This window comes from Trachypithecus francoisi, unplaced genomic scaffold, assembly GCF_009764315.1.
Source record: "Trachypithecus francoisi isolate TF-2019V2 unplaced genomic scaffold, Tfra_2.0 Lachesis_group13, whole genome shotgun sequence".
Taxonomy (NCBI): Eukaryota; Metazoa; Chordata; class Mammalia; order Primates; family Cercopithecidae; genus Trachypithecus; species Trachypithecus francoisi.
Genome location: NW_022681458.1, coordinates 65,770,057 through 65,792,063, shown reverse-complemented (window position 1 = coordinate 65,792,063; position 22,007 = coordinate 65,770,057). Strand labels below are relative to the sequence as shown.

Sequence of the window (22,007 nt, the reverse complement as noted above, 5' to 3'; positions counted from 1 at the left end):
GTATTCCAAAATGTGAGAAAAATCCAAAATTTGAAACACTTCTAGTGTCAGGAATTTTGGATAGGGGATACTCAACCTGTATGCAACAAGCAATAATGGATATACAGTAGTAGACTCTTATGTCAGTCAGTAAGTTTCTTTTTCCTAAAAACTTATGATGATATGTAGCCAAAGGAATAGTTCTGGTCTGAATCTTCTTCTAGAAGAATCTTCTGGTATCTAGGACTACTTTTGTATTTATGTCTAATACTTACCTATTTTGTCCTAGAATGTTTGCTTTCTGCTTCAGGATTTCTATTTTAATTGACGGTAGTCTGTATCTTTGTATCTACACTTGCTTGCAAGTGTGTTTTTTAAGTAGCCTTACCATTGTGCTACACAATACTGCCTGCTTTTTTTTTTTTTTATGGAAATGACAGTGTGACGCTGCACTTTCCTGTTCTCCAACGCCATTTTCTGACATAAACACTAATCTCTGACTATTGAGGTAATGGGAAAATGGTTTTAAATACCTTTTGTGGGAAGAGTCACTTCTGCTTACACATCTTGTATCATATCATTAAACATTCCCTATGAAACACTATTTAAGGGGCTTTACTATTTAATAATTTCATAATCATCATTATATAGTGTTATTTTTGACTTGCACTATAGTCTGCAGGTTGATTTTCTTTTGAATTTAATACATAGCCCTTAAAATTCCAGTTTTGATAAAGTCCCATATCATCATATTTTAAGTCTAAACATCTTAAAAATCTATTTTAAATGAAACCTTCATATATTGCCTAAAACTTGATGGGTTTTGAACGTGGTGTCTATGTTGATATCACTGATATCATTAGTATAATATTTATGTCAAATTAACAAATTTCCTTCTTTTCTCTGTGTGTCTTGCAGTAACTTGTCCATGTTTAAGAGCTGCCGAATGCTCTTTGAACATTTTGTTATATTAGCAGTATTTGCATTTGCAACTTTGGCAGGAAGCCATCCAAATTTGGAGATAGGCTACACATGTTTCTTGCTCCTTTTATATAACACTGTCTAAATAGTCTTGCTGTGCTGAAGAGATGACATCTATGAGCTTTCGGAATCTAGTTGCCTAAGGATAAACTGAGTTTGACTTCATTAGTGCACAAATGATAGGTTTGTGTAGAGTTATTATAGCATTAATCAATTTGATGGATTGGAAATATGACAGAACTGAAGCAGCATGTAATATTAGTGCCTATTATTCTACAAATTATGTCTTCACCTACATTCATATGGCAGAGGAGTCATGTACATCAAGAGTGCAGAACTTTAAAAAAAAGAAACAAACAACAGAGGACATCTCTTTCGTGGCCCTTCTCTTCTCCTCTTACATTAGATCGTTGAGAGATGGATTTCAGAATTAGACTAATTTTTTTTAGGTCATAGCACTTTCATACTTTGAAATACCTTGATTTGAATGGAATAAATGGATATATAATCCTAACCTAATATTTAAGAGAATACTACAAGTAATATGTAAAGTCTTTAAGAGACTTATGGCCATACATATGTGAATTTATTGGTTAGCAGTCGTTTCATTAAAAATGATAATGGATTAGTAGTAAAGAATATTGATTTTTTGTTGTATTGGTTGATAAAGCTTAAAAACAGGTAACTTAAAGGTAATTAAAATGAATGAGAAGCAAATACGTTTTTGGGGGGTTGTGGGTGTTGCTTTATCATGTGTGCATTTCTGACATTTATGCATTATTTATGGCATTCAAAGGTTCAAGAATATGTGTCACTTCTTTTTGATTTTACTTTGTTCTTCAGCGTAAATACTCATGAGCTGCTTTAAGAAATACTAATTTGCAAAAAAAACTCTCCCGCTAAAGCCTGAAACCTTAAGCAGCATCTCTTTTGCTCCTGGTAAAGAAGACACTAAATGTAGCATAATCAGGGCCTGGGCAAAATTGGGAAGTGGGTAAAGAACTAACTGGACTTTTAATAACTAATTGGATATGCACTTAGTTATGAGTTGCTCTGATATTTGCTTTATTTCTAGGTATTCTTTTTATCTGCAATATAGGGATATATTTCTTCTTTATAAAAATGATAAAAATTTAATGCATCTTTTGTTAGAGAATACTATTAGAATTGTAATTCTAATTTTAACGAGTGAATTAATATAGGTCACTAGGAGTACCTTAGAGTAAGTTACTGCTTTAGTATGAAAGTGGTACAGAAATTTCTTTATCATGAAATAATTAATTTCTAAAAGGTGGGTAGTTCAATTTAGAACTCTTATAATAAAGATATTAGCTTAAATGATGCCTATATAAAATTTAATCATTGTTAATTTTAATTTCATATTTTGGCATGTATTATTGTAGAAGTCATCTTCGGTTTGGAGCAGTTGAGAAGCCAAGATTTTAATTAATAACCTCGGGACCACAAGAATTTTTCACATTCTAGGAATTTACCTCCTAGAAAGAGAGATAAGATATTGACATAACAGTATGATAGAGTAGAAAATGATATATAAGAAAAATGCAAACTGCTGTGGACAGTATAGATAAAGGAGAAATTAGATTTGCTTAGTCCTAAAAGCCTTTTTGATGGATGTGGCATTTAAACTTGGTTGAGAAAGGTATAGGATTTGGGTATATGGCAGTGAAGGAGTATTCTGAACTTAAGGGGAACAATTTGAGCAAAGTCACAAAGATGAGGAAGTATGAAGTTTGTGGGGGAAATTTGAAGTACTCTGGTTGATACAAGGGTCATGTTAGGGAAGTAGTAGGCAGGGATCCCCATTCTCCTCACTAATTCATGTGTGTTCCCCCCGCAAGCTTTCTCCTTGGTCAAAAAGGATGATTTTATCAGAAGAGAGCAAGACTCTTCCTTGCTCCAGAGTACATGAATGACTGGGTTTCCTGCAAAAACTTCAAATAAATAGTTATTTAATTAGAACGGTATTCTCCAATGTTGGATGAGATGTATGTAGGAGCAAGGGGTGATTACTGACTTTGTCTGACCTTGGGAAAGAGAAGAGTAGAGAAGAAGTTGTCCTTTTGGATTTTGTCTTTTCCCAAACCAAGAGATCAGCTTTTTATAAGGTATGGATAATAATTTTCATGATTCATATATTTACATATGAAGACAATTATAGAGCTCGTTTCCTAGAATGATAGCTACGTGGCTGATTTGTAGATTCATTGCCCAGTTTAGGATTTCCACTTTGGGCACTCCTAGGGAATAACTAGTTTTTTTTTTTTTTTCTCTCATGTCATGCTTTACATGTAATATATGTGCAAGACAATCCTTTGAAATACAGGAAGAAAAACATATAAATTAACTATATATTACTTACCTTTGCACTAACCCTAAAACTGGAAATCTCTTTCTATACAATGTTTTATATTAAATATATAGTTTACATCAGATGTTACTGCTGTATCACTCCTCAGTTCAACTTACCTGACAATCTCACTGTTCCCCTTTCCATTTCCTATGACTCTAACCCAAGAATCACCATTTATGAAAATTTCATGTCCTTATCAATAAAAATTTGAGCATGCAGGCCTGAATTTAGAAATCATAAGATTGTTAATTGCTGAGCCGATATATCATGCACATTATAAAACATACACTAAAAAAGAAAGTAGAGTTAGAAAAGATAAAAATTCAAATTCCAGGAATTTTAGGCAGCTATTTAATATTTTTTTGAATTGTGTTATTGGTTGTAGTGTTGAAGTTGTTTGAGTAAAGTTTATTTTATTTTTTATGTTTTGCCATGAATTTTTCTTATCTTCCCTGCTACATTCTTAGCCTGCATAGTACAGAGTAATAACAACGATGATAGTGCTAATAATGAAAACAAATGTTTATTCAGCCAGCATTTACTGATAACCTGCTATGTGCTAGGTTCTAGGGATGAAGTGGTAAGCAAAAATCAGACGTGAATGGGATTCATGGTGCGTATTTTCTCATGGAGAAGGTAAACAATCAACTACTTAAATGTAAAAGTACAGACGGGAGTGCATGCTATAAGAGCTTGTAAAAGGAGTGTTTGAACTATTAAAGGAGGTCAGCGAAGACTTCCCTGAGGATAGGACTGGCTACATAATTTTTAAGGCCCAGTGCAAAATGAAAGTGTTCAAAAATTACTCACTTTCAAGACTGAGACAGCAGAACATTAAACCAAGCAGGGGGCCCTTCCAACTGCGGGCCCTATGCAACTGCGCAGGCTATACGCTCATTAACCTGGCTGTACCTGAGGAAGTGATTTTTGAGCTGAGATGTGCCAATATCATAGGAGGATAAAATTGTTCCAGGCAAAAGAAACGGCGGGGGGGAAAGTGGTGCATTCAGAAACTGGATGAAGGCCAGTGTGGCTGGAGTGCAGAGACTCAAGGTGGGGAATGTGTGTGTGATGAGGTAGGCTGGTAGAGAGGGTAACTTCAGAGACCAAGTAGAGCTCTGTAGGCCATGTTGAGGATTTTGGTCTTTATTCCAAGAACCACATGTAACTATTGATGTGTCTTAAATGTAAGATTTACTTTTGATGTGGTGAGAATACAAGTAACTTGCACTTTGACTGCATTGGACAACTTTCTTCCTCAGCCTCCATTTCTTGCCAACTCCCTTTTTAGACACTTTCTGTCTCACCTTCTATGTTTTTTCTAAGGCTGTCCCTTCATTTAGGTGTGTTTAAAATGGCACTTCACACCAGAGGTGCTTTTGGTGATGGAAACTGAAAATAGGTAGAGTAGGCGAGTCATGACATTTTATATACTGTTGAAGTAGTTTGTGGTCTAAAACATTACAGGTCAACTGAAGAAAAACTAGTAAAATGTAAAAATGTTTTATTATTGTTTTAAAATGATTTTTCTTTTAAAATGCCACAGATGTTTAAGATGTATATTGTCAGCGCCATGATTTTAAATCCTTAATCTTTCTTTTACACATGCTCAGGAGCAAGGGGTGATTACTGACTTTGTCTGACCTTGGGAAAGAGAAGCGTAGGGAAGAAGTTGTCTTTTTGGATTTTGTCTTTTACATAATAGGTATTCCCAAACCAACAAATACGCTTTCTTTCTGTTAAGTGTGGATAATAATTTTCATGATTCATAGGTTTACGTATGAAGACAGTTATAGAGCTCATTTCCTAGAATAATACCTGTGTGATTGATTTGTAGATCCGTTGCCCAGTTTAGGATTTTCACTTTTGGCACTCCTAGGGAATAACAAACTAGAGATTTTTTTTCTCTCATGTCATGCTTTACATGTAATTATATGAGCTCTGTCACTGATACAGTTTGGATGTTTGTTCCCTGCAAATCTCCTGTTGAGATTTAATCCCTATTGTCAGAGGTGGGTCCTGGTGGAGGTGTTTGGGTCATAGGGGTGGATCCCGCATGAATGGCTCAGTGCTATCCTTGATAGTGAGTTCTCTCTCTGAGTTCACAGGAGATCTGGTTGTTTAAAAGAGTGGCATCTCCCTGCCTTCTCTTGCTCCTGCTCTTGCTGTATGTGACACCTGCTCCCCCTTTGCCTTCTGCCATGTAAGCTTTCTGCAGCTCTCACCAGAAGCAGATGCTGGCACTGTGCTTCTTGTACAGTCTGCAGAACCATGAGCCAAAATAAACTTCTTTTCTTTATAAATTACCCAACCTCAGGTATTTCTTTACAACAATACCAACAGCCTAACAGAATCATGTAAGGTGATGCACTTAAGTCAGTGATATTTATATTCTCTGAGCTGCTCGTGGGTAAGATAGACAGCTGGTCATTCTTTGTATACTCTACCATTTCTTGTCTACTGCATGATAAACTGCAATTCCTGGCTGCTGGCTATATGGGTTTATATCAGTCTATTTGCCTTCTCTTTTTAAGTCATAAGTTCTATTTGTGATGAAAACACTGGATGTTTTGGTAGAGTTGCCTTCTGAGAATTTATTTTCAATAATGATTTCTGAGTTGAAACAGAGTTTATGTCTTAGATTGAGTAAAATATTCACCCTTTTCACCTATTTCCAGCTTTAGATTCTTAATAACAGAGCTTTTGGTATTTGTAGGCAGCTTCTTTGATATTATTTGCAGTGAAGTAGTATGTTGCAAACTTTCTATTACTTTCATGTTTGTCTTTTGGATGAGATCTGGAGAATCCATGGGGGTGATGATGAATTAACTTTTGTTTTTTTTTGTTGTTGTTTGTTTGTTTTTTTTTGAGATGGAGTCTCACTCTGTCGCCCAGGCTGGAGTGCAGTGGTGCGATCTTGGCTCACTGCAACCTCTGCCTCCAGGGTACAAGCAGTTCTCTTCTTCAGCCTCCTGAGTAGCTGGGATTACAGGCACCAGCCGCCACTCCCGGCTAATTTTTGTATTTTTAGTGGAGATGGCCATCTTGGCCAGGCTGGTCTTGAACTCCTAAGCTTGTGATTCACCCGCCTTGGACTCCCAAAGTGTTGAAATTACAGGCGTGAGCCACCACACCCGGCTGATGAGTTAACTTTTAACTGAAATTACTGACCACATAAATTGGTGTTCATATAAGAACTCTGTTATGTTACAGAGTAGTGAAGTAGCTTCTGATTTATCAGAGAATACTTAGATTATATTCAGCATATGTTTAATACTAGTGTATGTAAAGGTTGGTGCAAAAATAATTGCAGTTTTTGCATATAATTTGTTGGATTCTTCTTTGTAAAAGCCGTAAAACATCAGAATCACCAATTTTAACACAGTAATACAGGTTTAATACAGTTTTTGGGCAAAAACTGCATTACTTTTGCAGCAACCTAATACTTCATTGTTTTAAAAATTTGTAATGCATGCCTAGTATGTGCACAAAGTAGCTAACCAAGAGTTAAAATTACCACAATTTTAAATTAGAATGTCCTGTTACCTTAACATAGATGGTAATATCAAGTTGAGTAAAACTTTAGCCAGCATGTTGCGGGAATTAAATGGTAGGTTTAATCAGATATCTTCTTTCTTTTTACAGACAATTAACATCAACTGTATGCAAAGCATAGTACAGTGTGTGGTTCACAGATGCATATGACACATCTGTGTCTCCAAGGAACTTGATTTCAATATTTATTCTTTGAAATTTTGTGAATTTTATTCCTATGCTTTATTGCTAGTAAGTTTAATATAATGCATATAATTGAATCTTTGATGATTTAGAATTTTATAACAAACAAATCTCATTGTATTGTTTTTAGTATAGATGTAAGCAATATAGGTGTGCTGACTATACAATTTATCAGAAAAGGTTATTTTTTGAGTAATTTGCTGATGTCAGCTTGTTTTTGTTTCCTTTTATTTTAAAAACTGTTATACAAGTTAATTGGTTCTTAATGAAATTTTACTTTGTTAAAGTTGTGACAGCAAAGTATTTTGTTTCATTGCTGTGTTGGTATGTGCATTGAAATTCAGTAGCCCTTATATATATGTGTAATATTGTGGGGAACAGCATATAAAATTATGTGTAGTTCATTATTTACTTGATGTTTTCATGGCATTATCTCTAAATATGAGTTTAATTTTGTGTAGCCCAAACCAAACTAAACCTAAAAGTTACATTTGTTTTTTATTGTAATAATACTGTGTTTTTCTTTTTATTCTAAAGCATAAGTAAAAGCAAATTAAGGAGTTCTTTTTTCCCATTCCAGGGATTGCTTTAGAACATTTTAAATGATCAGTCTTAAAAAAAAAATGCTTCACATGTATAAATTTATTTTTAAAAATCAGCCAGAATTATAAAGTTATTTGTTGCTATGTCACAGAGACTAAATTAGTATAAACACAATTAGAAATATAACAATTATTATCAAATCTCATATATTTAGTTGCTGAGAGCAAATGTAGTTACGTTATTAAAGTGGGTGATTCTGATGTTTTGTGACTTTTACAAAGAATAATCCAACAAGTGATATCCTGATGTCCTATGTATTCTGTCAGTGGAGCCATTGCTTCTTAAGTGCAGTTGATTAGACAAAATTCAAATCTAGTGCTTTTCTCAAACACTGGGAGGTTGGTAATACTCTCTTTGTAGCTGCAGTCTTCTCTAGATGAGAGATTAAGGGTCAAGTCAAGTTTCATTTCAGGCCTAAAATTATCTTTACTGGCATTATTTCACATTGTAGTTACGTAATGCTTCATCATGCAACTTTGCTCTAATTGTGTTTGTGGGGTGGTATTGGTAGGGTCAAGGCAATGCAATCTTCTGGAATACAACAGGATTCCTCTATTTTTAAATCCTGCCAGATTGTGGGGAAAGATGGACAGTTTGATACAGATATATTTGATTATTTCATATAATGTCTGCTTGAAATTTTACTTTGTTAAAAGTTTACCGTAAAATATTAAAAATATTATTTCACTACTTTTTTTGTAGTGAATTAGACATCAGTATCTTTTTATACATATGAATAATATTTAGAATATGTCTGTGTTTGAAAGAAGCTAAAGGAATTGTAGCATATGGGCTATTTTGTTTTTTTAATTCTCATTTTGGATTGGGCAAGGTATCTTCCCCTCCTCCCCACTAAAAAAAAATCAGCAAACGATAAACGAAACATGCTTTTAAAACAAGTTATCTAACCTACTTATACTGGTTAACATAGAATCTAAGATAGTGTGATTAGTTGCCGTGTATACATCAGCCTTAGCAATTGACTTTAAATGCTCTAGGCAAATGTACATGATTATTAATTTGCTTTGTTATTGATACGTTTTTGCTCTATGTGCCTAATTATCACTGACTTGTTTCCATAGCTGCAGAACCTTGGCCTGAAAATGCTACATTATATCAGCAATTGAAAGGTAAATTCTTGTTCACAATTAAAAATGGCTTTGTATCAAGCTGTATATATTACAAAAAAATCCTCAGTAATACAATTTACTGCAAAGAGAATATAACATGTAAAAGAAGGGATTCCCTTGTATAATTTGTCTAGGAGGTTTTACCTAAACTTGTATCTGCCAGTGTAAACCAACTATTCATGGCCTATAAGGTCCTTAGTTTATTATTGACTCGTTATATTGGTTGCTGTAGGCGGTGTAAAATGATGTGGTTGCAGGAGCAGTTGGCAGATTTACTGCACCAATAGCTGAGACAGCAGATTTTTGAAGTCCTGTGGTAAAGTGGGCTCTCAGTAAAAAGGAACTGTTAAAATGTATAGGCTAGGATGGTTCAGGCTCCCTTTAGCAGCTCTTCATATATCATCAGATCACATTATGGACCCCATTTGGGGCTTAGCAGCCTGCTACAGTTGTCAGAAGACTGCAAAGTAATGAAGACTAATAGGCAGCAGCCCTAGTCTTCTAAGCATGGAATTTTTATTGCAGCGAACTTGTCATCTTTCTTTTGTGTGACAGACCTAGATATACTGTGCAATATTAACTGCAAGCTGGTTTTATATTATTGTGAGTGCTTTTACTTTTAACTAGAAAGGTTTCAGCAGATTTCACTTAATTTTAATGAAGAGAAACTTTTCTTGAAAACGAAAAATGAATTTGATTTTAAGTGAACAATTTTAATTACATTGCTGATAAAAATGAGATAAGTGATCAAATAGTTTTAGAGGAAACTGTCCTAGTTTATCATTATTTGTGATAATTTAATCAAAATTATAATTATATAATAACATTGATATAAAACTTTTGAATTTAGTGGTAGGCAATACCTTTGAAAAAATATAAATACTTTTTAAAAATAAAAATATTATATTCTACTTGGTTAAGTTATGCTTCATTGTATTTCTACAGGGGAGCAAATTTTACTTTCTGACAATGCAGCTTCTCTTGCAGTGCAGGTAAATATGTAAATAATGTAATATGTTTTTCACCCCCTAGGTGATTTGCATCATTTTTCATTACAATTATATTTTTCCCCTTCCAAAAAGTCTGATACTATATGTTTAGATTTTTTCCTGTGTGATTTACCATTATCTATATAACATTGCTTGCTTGTGAAGAATAATTTTATTATGTAATATTCAGTTAATTGTCAGTATATAAAATAAACATAAAAATTATTTTTTTTTTAGAAATCACTTGTATGTGCTAGGCACATTCTGTGTCTCAGCAGTTAGTTTGCTTTTGGCTGGAAATGATGGTGTTGATTATTTGGGGTGATATGTTCATTTGTGGACTCACAATTATTTCCTAATTAATTTGTTAAGATTTATTTATCACATATTTTTAAGCATTGTTTTGCTCATTGTACTCATTGGCCTCTAACTTTAATCTGTTTGGTAATCTTGTAGCAGTGTTCTGGTTCTCTAGCCACTCCTCATATATTTATTGATTATATGAGTGTTTATTATTCCCAAAACCATTTATGAAATGTAATAGCTCTTCAAGTTGTATATACCATTTGTATAATCCAAAAAAAATTAGTGCCCCTGTAAGCTTTAAGCTGCATTATAGGAAAAATAGGATACTTGGGGATGTTTTGCTTAAAAAACAATGTTTATGATGTAGGTTATGGATTTATAGTTATCCAATCATTTTGCATATTTAGCTGCTATTTGCTTAGCTTGTGTAGTTTAACATAGGACTGAGCATGTAGACTGTATCCACTAAATGTCTGTTGTGTGAATAGTTTGTAAGTGTGGTGAAAGTAGTCATACCTTGATAACAAATGTAAAAGTAAATGATTTGCTGTGTATAAAATAGTATTTTCAGTCTTTATATCTTTGGAAGGATAGTTTCAAGGCACTGTGAGTATTTTAGTTGAAGCACTGATTCTTAACCCTTTTAAAATTGCTATTTTGGGGATAACCCTTCAGGATCTGGCAAAAGCTGTAGAACATTTTTCCAGAAAATATACCCAGGCTATTCTGCATGTGGTTTCAGAAGGTTTACTGAGTTTCCTGCTGAAGCTATCTCGATCCCCTAGGTAGAGCCCCTGAAACTACGTAATAGTAGTTTAGGAAGTGCTGAAATAATTTTCATCAAATAGAAAGGTATTTTGGGTAGGACTCTACAGTGCTTTTCAACTGGGCAGCTCTTTAGTACTCCCCCTACCGCCATCCTGTGACATTTGACAATATTTAAGTGTTTTTGCTTGTCAAAACTGTTGAAGGGTAGAGTGCTATTCTCATCTATTGGGCAGATGCCAGAGATGCTGCTAAAAATCTTAAAACGTATAGAGTAGTCCCTGCACAACAAAGAATTATCCAGCCTCAAATGTAAATAGATTTGTCAAGGTTGACAAACCCTGGAATAGATGGGTTAGCCAGTTTTCAGTACAAACCAAAATACCATTATATTACCATTTTAAAAAATTAATGTTTTAAATAATCCAGAGAAGGGAGGAAAAAATAAATCTTAGTGTGTATTTTATATGTTAATTCTATTTTTATGATTTCTATTAATTTGCTTTCTCATGGTTTCTCAAATCATAGTTGCAATTAAAAATAAAACCAGAAAAAAGGACCTTTTACAATGTAGAATTTTCCTTAACCATTTCAATGTTTTTATCCTACATATGTCACTTCGATGATAAATTAAGCAGCATATATTAAAATTTCTTGGTTTTCTTCAATATTCTTTGGCTTGACAGCTGATAGTAGCCATGACTATAAATGTGACTTTTCCAGATATCTGATGTAAACTTTATGGAGTAATTTTCTTCTATATAGTGGGCCAGCATTCGTTTAGAAGAATCAGTTAAAGGCCTACATTTGATGTATAAAATTGATCAAAACAATGTGACAGGTATCCACAAACTGGATTATTTTCTAGAAGATACCAGATGTCAAACATCAGATATTTTAATAGTCTGCCAGTTAGACCATTAGGAAATTTAAATTTTACTTAACATATACACTTGGTGTTTATTATGCCCCTGAAACTAAGTGGTTAGGTCTTTTTGGACTCTAGGAACTTTTATGATTTCAGTTTAAAAATAAATGTTTTTTTCCTGTAGGTATTTCCCCTTAGATTTGCTATCCTTCATTCTTGTATGTTGAGTATAGTGAGGTATTAGTATAGCATATTTCTCTGGTCCCTTGAGCCAAATGTGTATATATGCAGTATTATACACACATGCACACGCTAGAGAGACAGAGAGAGAGATATCTTCCATTCTGTACTTGTGCTTTGAAGGACTTAAGCTTATACTAATCAGAAACAATAACTTTGACAATAATTCTCTGTTACTATTCTCTCTTACCCCCAAGTCCAAACCAGCCATCTAATAAATACATAGCATTGGTCACATTTGTGATTTGAAATTTTCTAGAAGCCTCATTTTAAAAAAGTAAAAAGAAATAGGCAGAATGTATTTTAATGATATGCATTATTTTACCCAGTATATCCAAATATTATTTTAATATGTAACCAATACATAATTTATTAATGGGACATTTTTTATATTAAGTTCAAAATCTGAAGTGTGTTTTACACTTACAGTACCTCTCAATTTATGCTAGCCAGATTTCAAATGCCCAGTAGTCTCGTGTAGCTAGTGGCTTTTGTGTTAGACACTGTTATTAATAATAGAATACAATATGAGCAAGACATAATATACTCTCCAAGGTTTTGGCAAAAATTGTTTTGTTTAAGAAGTTTATGTCTATTGATTGAGTATATGCTGTCTTTTATAGAAGATTCCAATTGGTATCTGTTTCAAAAACAGCAAACCCTAAATAGAGCTCTTTGTTTCAAGTTTGCTCAAATATAAAATAGAGATATAATAGAAGCTATCCTGTTGGGTAGGATAGGATTGAATATGTTAACATTGAATATGAGAATTGAATATGTTAACATATGTAAATCACTTAGAAGAGTACCTGGCATATTGTAAATATGCAATGAATGCTGGTTGTTACTTCTTTCTCTCATAATTCTTTGAAAGAAATACACATATTCAGTGTCAGTAAGAGGAATGGAAGCTTGCAGGCTTGATAGTACCTGAAAACACTAGAGTAATTGAAAATAAATGTTATATGTAAGAAGAATCTTGTTTGGACATGTTTGTGTTTGTGTGAACATTAATTTTGGTAATCATTCTTTATCTAAAAATTAATATTGAATGCTTTAATGCAAACAATTTTATTTTATTAATACTGAATAATATGTTTTAAAATTATTTATTGAATACTTTTATTGTATAAGACACTCTATTAAAAGCTTTTATGTGCAGCATTGCATTCAGTCCTTCCCATGACCCTAGTGCACGGTAGTATTATTATCCTCATTTTAAAGATGTGGAAACTGAAGCTCAAAGATGCTTCGCTTACATTCATAGAACCCACAAATTGTGGAGAGAAACAGAAAACAATAACAACATTGGTTGAGTGCCACCTGTGCTTGTCACTGTGCTGAGCTCTTAATTCATACTAACCCATTTAATCCTTATAACAGCTGTATGAGGTAAGTGCTGTATAGGGTAGGTATCATAAATAATCCTTTCACACAGCTACCGTATGAGGTAGGTACTATTATTATTCCTATTTTCCTACAGATTAGGAAAGTAAGGCAGAGAGGTTAAACAGTGAGCTCAAAGTTAAATAAATAGTGCTTGGCAGAGCTGGAATGCAGACCTAGGAAGTCTGGATCGACAGTCTACACTCATAATACTTTGCTGCATATTGGTCTAGTCCAGTGATACAGATCTTGAAGTTTTACCTAACAATAAGTGATCATTTAATCACAAATTATTTCTGACATTTCTTAGTAAATTATATCTTATGATTAATAGTTTACATCAAGGTGTAAAAGAACATCTTAGCTTTTGTATCTTTGAAATGGGATAACGATAGTCTTACCTCTATAATATTATGAAGCTCAAGGTAGGTAATAAATGGGAAATTCTTTTGAAAAAAGTGAAAGGAATAGAAATGTAAGATGTTGAATACAGAATTAGTGCCTATTTTGACTGCAAAGATTTATGTACTTATTTTGTGAGTGTCTTTATATAATAAAATGTTACTTTCCAATAAGTTTTAGAAGTCCAATGTGCTATCCATTGTGCAACAGAGATTTTCTAGTAAGTTTTAGAAAGAATTTCACTTTATGTATGTGAAGCCAATTTTAAAAATCTGGTTTTTTTTGTATGGCTTAATCTAGATATTATAAAAATTTGAATTTGTTTTTTGGAGTATCTCAGACTGATGATCATTATTAGAATATTGCATGAACGAGTAATCTTTTTCCTTACTTTTTACTTCAAGTTAAGAATAGCATTTAAGCTCAGGTGTCCTTGTTCCATTTAATATTTTTACTTTTTCTTATTGTTTGTTAATAAATGCTTTTCTCTAAAAGTGAAAGGGAAGACAACAGAAAAAAACTATTTTCTTTCTGTTGAATATAGTATATAATTTGAAAGTCAACATTTTGTTTTGTTTTGCTTTTTTGAGAAGGAGTCTAGCTCTGTCGCCCAGGCTGGAGTGCAGTGGCGTGATCTCGACTCACTGCTGGCGTGATCTCCACTCACTGCAACCTCCATTTCCCAGGTTCAAGTGATTCTCCCACCTCAGCCTTCTGAATAGCTGGGATTGCAGGGATGCGCCACCAAGCCCAGCTGATTTTTTTGTATTTTTAGTAGAGACGGGGTTTCACCTTGTTGGCCAGGCTGGTCTTGAACTCCTGACCTCAAGTGATCCACCCGCCTCAGCCTCCCAAAGTGCTGGGATTACAGTTCTGAGCCATCACACCTGACCTAAAGTCAGCATTTTTATAGGCCCCATTAATGCTGGGACATAAACACTCACTTTTCAGATTTGATGATAAATACTTAGCTGATCCTTGCATTTTCCTTCTTCTAGCAAATGAAACTTTCTAGAAGGATGGATTAATTATTGGCTAAATGATAATATCCAAATGTAGTGTTTGGGAAAGAGCAGGAGAGAGGAATATCTGTCTTTCTTTTGAGGCTGCAGGTTGATTACTGCCTTAGAGAGAAAACTTTGAGTGTGAAAATACAGGTGCTGTAAATTTGTCGTGTCATTTAAATGGCCATAGTAGACAGCTACCTGCAGAATTTAGAGGAAATGATTTTGAATTTTCAGTTTGGTTGGATACATTTTGTTTTAAACGAGTTGTTCAGGGTTTTATGCTGTTTTAAAGGATCAGTTTAAACCTGATGTAAATGTAAGTAGGATGACATGAGTATATATATTTTAATAAATAATATAATATTCTATGAAAAACCTTTAACAAATTGACAAAACTTTATTAAAGCCTCAAAGTATAAAATTTTAGGTTTTTAAAATTTGTGCATTCCTCTTAATTTGATTGTCCTCTGTCAGATGAGGCTTCTGAATTCACTTTCAGGGTTAGGTGAAGGAAAGGAAAGCTAAGGGATAAATATAATTTAGTGTACATTTATGAGATACAGAGACTTGTAAAATCCTTTTCAGTATTCCAAACAAACAAAATGGAGTCTGCAGATGTTTGTTTGATATCAGTGAGTTTAAATTCTTCAGACTGATTGTCTTACATTACATTATTATAGTTTGTGTGCCAGAAATGTTAAAGCATTTTGGTGATTTATGCTTATAAGACCTTGGATTATTTCGGTATACAAAATGTGATCTTTATCAAGATAATTGTGAACTGAAATTGCAAATAGAATTTAGCAGTTTAAAAAACAAATCTCAATATTAGTTTCTCAACACTTAAATGGCATGGTGTATATAAAACATTAAAATTGGTCAATGTAGAATTTGTGGAAATGAAGTATATTCCAAATAGAATTAGGTGGCTATAGGAGTTGTGGTTTTTAGTAACTCGTGAAATAATGTGAAATGGTTATAAAGGGTAATGGTTTACTAATATAAGTATATATTTAACTTAACAAAATTCACACTCCTGCAGTTCTGAGAGATTGCAACTTAGAATAACAACTGTATACTTTTTTGTTTAAAAAGTAAATAGCAAGCAGGACTTTATAATTTGTTGCTATTAAACAGAACAATAAAGATGCAGTAGTAAGATGGAAAAACAACAGCCTTTTTTTTTAAACAGAAAAAGGCTAGAATTCATTATTAGATATACAGTATCAACATAATCAATCTAGCAACATGATATTTGAGCTGAAAATATACTTAAATTTGAAGCCATACACTACCCTGTGTGAGTGAAACATCTTTCATATAGTTCTAAGATGAAATTACCCTTGAATGAATAGCATCTTCATTTATCTTCAAACCCCTTCTGTGCTTTTAGTGAATCTATTCTTTCAACATTCTACAACAAGAATTACATTATACCATTATACCAGAGTACTTCTGCAGTGTGAAATAGATTGGTTTGGAAAATGAACCTGGCTTTGCTATAAATTACATTCACAGGTACAAAGGAATTTGTTATTTTGTTTAAAATAGTCATAAAATATAATTAAGGTCTTAATTTATGTTAAACTACAAATATGGCTATTATGGTAACTGGATTAGGAACTTAATCTGTCACTTCAGGAATGATACCTAACACTTTTCATTGATAACCTTAGATACTTTATTTCAATTACAGGGTCTGCAGCTGTTTGATATAAAAATGAATTATTTTATAGATAGTTTGTTCATGGTTTTTAATTTTAAATCATGCCTCTTCAGTAAGGTAGAAAATAATTTTTCAGTTGTCACAAATTTTCCTTTGTGTCTGGTTGAAAAAGGATATGAATTAAAATTCACAATCATTTTTATTTTGTGTCCTGAAAATGGCATTGCATGCTTGAGAATAGTCCTTAGTGAATTCTTACATAAAATATTTCAAATTTAATTAGGAAATGAATAGAAGCTTTGTCTTAAAGAAGAAAACCTTGATGTCTGCTGTCTAAGGATAGCTTTACCTGGTTGGACTGAAAATAGATTGCTACCTGTCTAGAATTTGAATAACTTTGTTCATGTGACTTACATAAATTTAGAAGCTGTGTTTATAACCCCTCGAATCCCATGGTATTAATCAGTGTAAAGCATCTAATCTTTAAAAGGTTATTAAAGGCAATTCTTTAAAATTTTGATTTACTTTTATATTTTTATTGGCAAGCAATCCTGATTTTATTGCTTAGGTGCAACTAAAGAGAGTGTGCTGTGTATCTAACTTGAAAGACAAATGTTCATTTTGTCTTTGGAATAAAGAAGAGGAAAGAAGACAGTGCTGGTCATTGGCAAGTGTTTCAATACTGAGCTACTATTAGTTAATTATAGAGAAATGAGTGTATTTTATGTTCCTTCCATCTGCTAGTTCATCTTAAGAACTTTAATTTTTTTTGTTATTATTTTTCTCAGTTGGGAATTTTTTCCTAAGTAACAAAATTTTAAAGCATTCATTATAGGAACTCAGAAAAAGAATATATATATTTTTTCCTTTTCTCCCCAACTGTTCATTGAGTGCCAACTATGTAACTGCTGTTGTGTTAGGTTCTTGGGTTACAAGAATTGTTCTTTCTGTACCTTTGACTATTTTATAACTCTTGCTTAATTTTGACCCTACAACTTTATGAAAGTAGTAAACAAGAGAGACATGGTCTCTATGTACTAATGAAGCTTATATTCTTGGGAGGAGGGGCTTTTATCAGTTCATTTATCGGTTTTATCAGTGTGTTATTTATATGTAATTCTCACAGGGAAAGCTTATATCTTTCTCTATTCTAGTTGTCTTTTTTGTTGCTTTCAGAAGTAACCTGATTTTTTTCTATAGCTGTCAGATGTTGATGTATCTAAAATTGACTCATATTCCAGGAGTAGTTTCTAAGTGAGAGTTTGATTAAGGAAGGTCAGTCTTTGAAGTGATATGTCTTCAAATGTGCTCTCAAATAACATTTCATATTTTTTGGTAACAAATTCACTCTCTTTAAAGCTTTTTATGCTTATTGAATTGTGGTTTCTGATTTCTACATAGATCATTATTATTATTATTATTTATACTTTAAGTTCTAGAGTACATGTGCACAATGTGCATGTTTGATATATATGTATACATGTGCCATGTTGGTTTGCTGCACCCATCAACTCGTCATTTACATTAGGTATTTCTCCTAATGGTATCCCTCCCCCAGGCCACCACCCCCTGACAGGCCCTGGTATGTGATGTTCCCTGCCCTGTGTCCAAGTAATCTCGTTGTTCAGTTCCCACCTAAGAGTGAGAACATGTGGTGTTTGGTTTTCTGTCCTTGTGATAGTTTGCTGAGAAGGATGGTTTCCAGCTTCATGTACCTGCAAAGGACATGAATTCATCCTTTTTTATGACTACATAGTATTCCATGGTGTACATGTGCCACATTTTCTTAATCCAGTCTATCATTGGTGGACATCTGGGTTGGTTCCAAGTCTTTGCTGTGTGAACAGTGCTGTAGTAAACATATGTGTGCATGTGTCTTTATAGTAGCATGATTTGTAATCCTTTGGGTATATACCCAGTAATCGGGTTGCTGGGTCAAATGGTAATTCTAGTTCTAGATCCTTGAGGAATCGCCACACTGTCTTTCACAATGGTTGAACTAATTTTCACTCCCACAAACAGTGTAAAAGCATTCCTATTTCTCCACATCCTCTCCAGCATCTGTCGTTTCCTGACTTTTTAATGATTGCCATTCTAACTGGCGTGAGATGATACTTCATTTCAGTTTTGATTTGCATTTCTTTGATGACCAGTGATGATGAGCATTTTTTCATGTGTCTGTTGGCTTCATAGATGTCTTCTTTTGAGAAGTGTCTGTTCATATCCTTTGCCCAGTTTTTGATGGGGTGGGTTTTTTTTTTTTTTGTAAATTTGTTTGATTTCTTTGTAGCTTCTGGATATTAGCCCTTTGTCAGATGGGTAGATTGCAAAAATCTTCTCCCGTTCTGTAGGTTGCCTGTTCACTCTGATGGCAGTTTCTTTTGCTGTGCAGAAGCTCTTTAGTTTAATTAGATCCCATTTGTCTATTTGGGGTTTTGTTGCCATTTGCTTTTGGTGTTTTAGTCATGAAGTCCTTGCCCATGCCTATGTCCTGAATGGTATTGCCTAGATTTTCTTCCAGGTTTTTTATGATTTTAGGTCTAACATTTAGGTCTTTAATCCATCTTAAATTAATTTTTGTATAAGGTGTAAGGTAGGGATTCATCTGCAGCTTTCTACATATGGCTAGCCAGTTTTCCCAGCACCATTTATTAAATAGGGAGTCCTTTCTCTATTTCTTGTTTTTGTCAGGTTTCTCAAAGATCAAATGGTTGTAGAAGTGTGGTGTTATTTCTGAGGCCTCTGTTCTGTTCCATTGGTCTATATCTCTGTTTTGGTACTAGTACCATACTGTTTTGGTTACTGTAGTCTTGTAGTATAGTTTGAAGTCAGGTAGCGTGATGCCTCCAGCTTCATTCTTTTTGCTTAGGATTGTCTTGGCAATGTGGACTCTTTTTTGGTTCCATATGAACTTTAGTTTTTTCCAGTTCTGTGAAGAAAGTCATTGGTAGCTTGATGGGGATGGCATTGAATCTATAAATTACTTTAGGCAGTATCGCCATTTTCACAATAATGATTTTTCCTATCCATGAACATGGAATATTCTTCCATTTGTTTGTGTCCTCTTTTATTTCATTGAGCCATGGTTTGTAGTTCTTTTTTTTTTTTTTTTGAGACGGAGTCTCGCTCTGTCGCCCAGGCTGGAGTGCAGTGGCCGGATCTCAGCTCACTGCAAGCTCCACCTCCCGGATTCACGCTATTCTCCTGCCTCAGCCTCCGGAGTAGCTGGGACTACAGGCACCCACCACCTCGCCCGGCTAGTTTTTTTTGAAGAGGTCCTTCACATCCCTTGTAAGTTGGATTCCTAGGTATTTTATTCTCTTTGTAGCAATTGGGAATGGGAGTTCACTCATGATTTGGCTCTCTGTTTGTCTGTTAATGGTGTATGGGAATGCTTGTGATTTTTGCACATTGATTTTGTATCCTGAGACTTTGCAGAAGTTGCTTATCAGCTTGAGATTTTGGGCTGAGACAATAGGGTTTTCTAAATATACAATCATGTAATCTGCAAACAGGGATAATTTGGCTTCCTCATTTTCTAATTGAATACCCTTAATTTCTTTCTCTTGTCTGATTGCCCTGGCCAGAATTTCCAACACTATGTTGAATAGGAGTGGTGAGAGAGGGCATCCTTGTCTTGTGCCAATTTTCAAAGGGAATGCTTTCAGTTTTTGCCCATTCAGTATGATATTGGCTGTGGGTTTGTCATAAATAGCTCTTATTATTTTGAGATATGTTCCATCAATACCTAGTTTATTGAGACTTTTTAGAGTGAAGGGCTGTTGAATTTTGTCAAAGGCCTTTTCTGCGTCTATTGAGATAATCATGGTTTTTGTCGATGGTTCTGTTTATGTGATGGATTATGTTTATTGATTTGCGTATGTTGAACCAGCCTTGCATCCCAGGGATGAAGTCGACTTGATTATGGTGGATAAGCTTTTTGATGTGCTGCTACTGGATTCGGTTTGCCAGTATTTTATTGAGGATTTTTTGCATTGATGTTCGTCAGGAATATTGGTCTAAAATTCTCTATTTTTGTTGTGTCTCTGCCAGGCTTTGGTATCAGGATGATGTTGGCCTCATAAAATCAGTTAGGGAGGATTCCCTGTTTGGAGTAGTTTCAGAAGCAATGGTACCAGCTCCTCTTCGTAGCTCTGGTAGAGTTCGGCTGTGAATCTGTCTGGTCCTGGACTTTTTTTGGTTGGTAGGCTATTAATTATTGCCTCAATTTCAGAGCCTGTTGTTGGTCTATTCGGAGATTCAACTTCTTCCTGGTTTAGTGTTGGAAGGGTGTATGTGTCCAACAATTTATCCATTTCTTCTAGATTTTCTAGTTTATTTGCGTAGAGGTGTTTATAGTATTCTCCGACGGTAGTTTGTACTTCTTTGAGATGGTTGGTGATATCCCCTTTATCATTTTTTTATTGCGTCTATTTGATTCTACTCTCTTTTCTTCTTTATTAGTTTTGCTAGCGGTCTATCAATTTTGTTGATCTTTTCACAAAACCAGTTCCTAGATTCATTGATGTTTTGAAGGGTTTTTTGTGTGTCTATCTCTTTCAGTTCTGCTCTGATCTTAGTTATTTCTTGTCTTCTACTAGCTTTTGAATTTGTTTGCTCTTGCTTTTCTAGTTCTTTTAATTGTGATGTTAGGGTGTTGATTTTAGATCTTTCCTGCTTTCTCTTGTGGGCATTTAGTGCTATAAATTTCCCTTTACACACTGCTTTTAATGTGTCCCAGAGATTCTGGTACATTGTGTCTTTTCTTATTGGTTTCAAAGAACATCTTTATTTCTGCCTTCATTCTTTTATTTACCCAGTAGTCATTCAGGAGCAAGTTGTTCCGTTTTCATGTAGTTGTGCGATGTTGAGTGAGTTTCTTAATCCTGAGTTCTAATTTGATTGCACTGTGGTCTGAGAGACAGTTTGTTGTGATTTCAGTTCTTTTACATTTGATGAGGAGTGCTTTACTTCCAATTATGTGGTCAATTTTAGAATAAGTGCAATGTGGTGCTGAGAAAAATGTATATTCTGTTGAATTGGGGTGGAGAGTTCTGTAGGTGTCTATTAGGTCTGCTTGTTGCAGAGCTGAGTTTAGGTCCTGGATATCCTTGTTAACCTTCCGTCTCATTGATCTGTCTGATATTGACAGTGGGGTGTTAAAGTCTCCCATTATTATTGTGTGGGAGTCTAAGTTTCCTTGTAGGTCTCTGAAGACTTGCTTTATGAATCTGTGTACTCCTGTATTGGGCGCGTATATATTTAGGATAGTTAGCTCTTCTTGTTGAATTAATCCCTTTACCATTATGTGATGGCCTTCTTTGTCTCTTTTAACTTTGTTGGTTTAAACTCTGTTTTGTCAAAGACTAGGATTGCAACCCCTGCCTTTTTTTTGTTTTCCGTTTGCTTGGTAGATCTTCCTCCATCCCTTTATTTTGAGCCTGTGTATGTCTCTGCACGTGAGATGGGTCTCCTAAATACAGCAAACGGATGGGTCTTGACTCTTGATCCAATTTGCCAGTCTTTGTCTTCTAATTGGAGCATTTAGCCCATTTACATTTAAGGTTAATATTGTT

General features: G+C 34.2%; 1 protein-coding gene across 2 annotated transcripts in view; it reads left to right on the top strand.

The window, feature by feature from the left end:
- MTX2 (metaxin 2) overlaps window positions 1-22,007 on the top strand; it is a 72,014-nt gene that overhangs the window by 18,418 nt on the left and 31,589 nt on the right. Inside the window, exons 2-3 of one of the 2 annotated variants that reach the window (XM_033231039.1) lie at window positions 8,755-8,802; window positions 9,748-9,794. The exons of the other annotated variant lie outside the window; for it this stretch is intronic. Coding sequence (XP_033086930.1) covers window positions 8,755-8,802; window positions 9,748-9,794 — 95 coding nt within the window. The remainder of the gene's footprint in view (window positions 1-8,754; window positions 8,803-9,747; window positions 9,795-22,007) is intronic. 2 annotated transcript variants of the gene reach the window in all.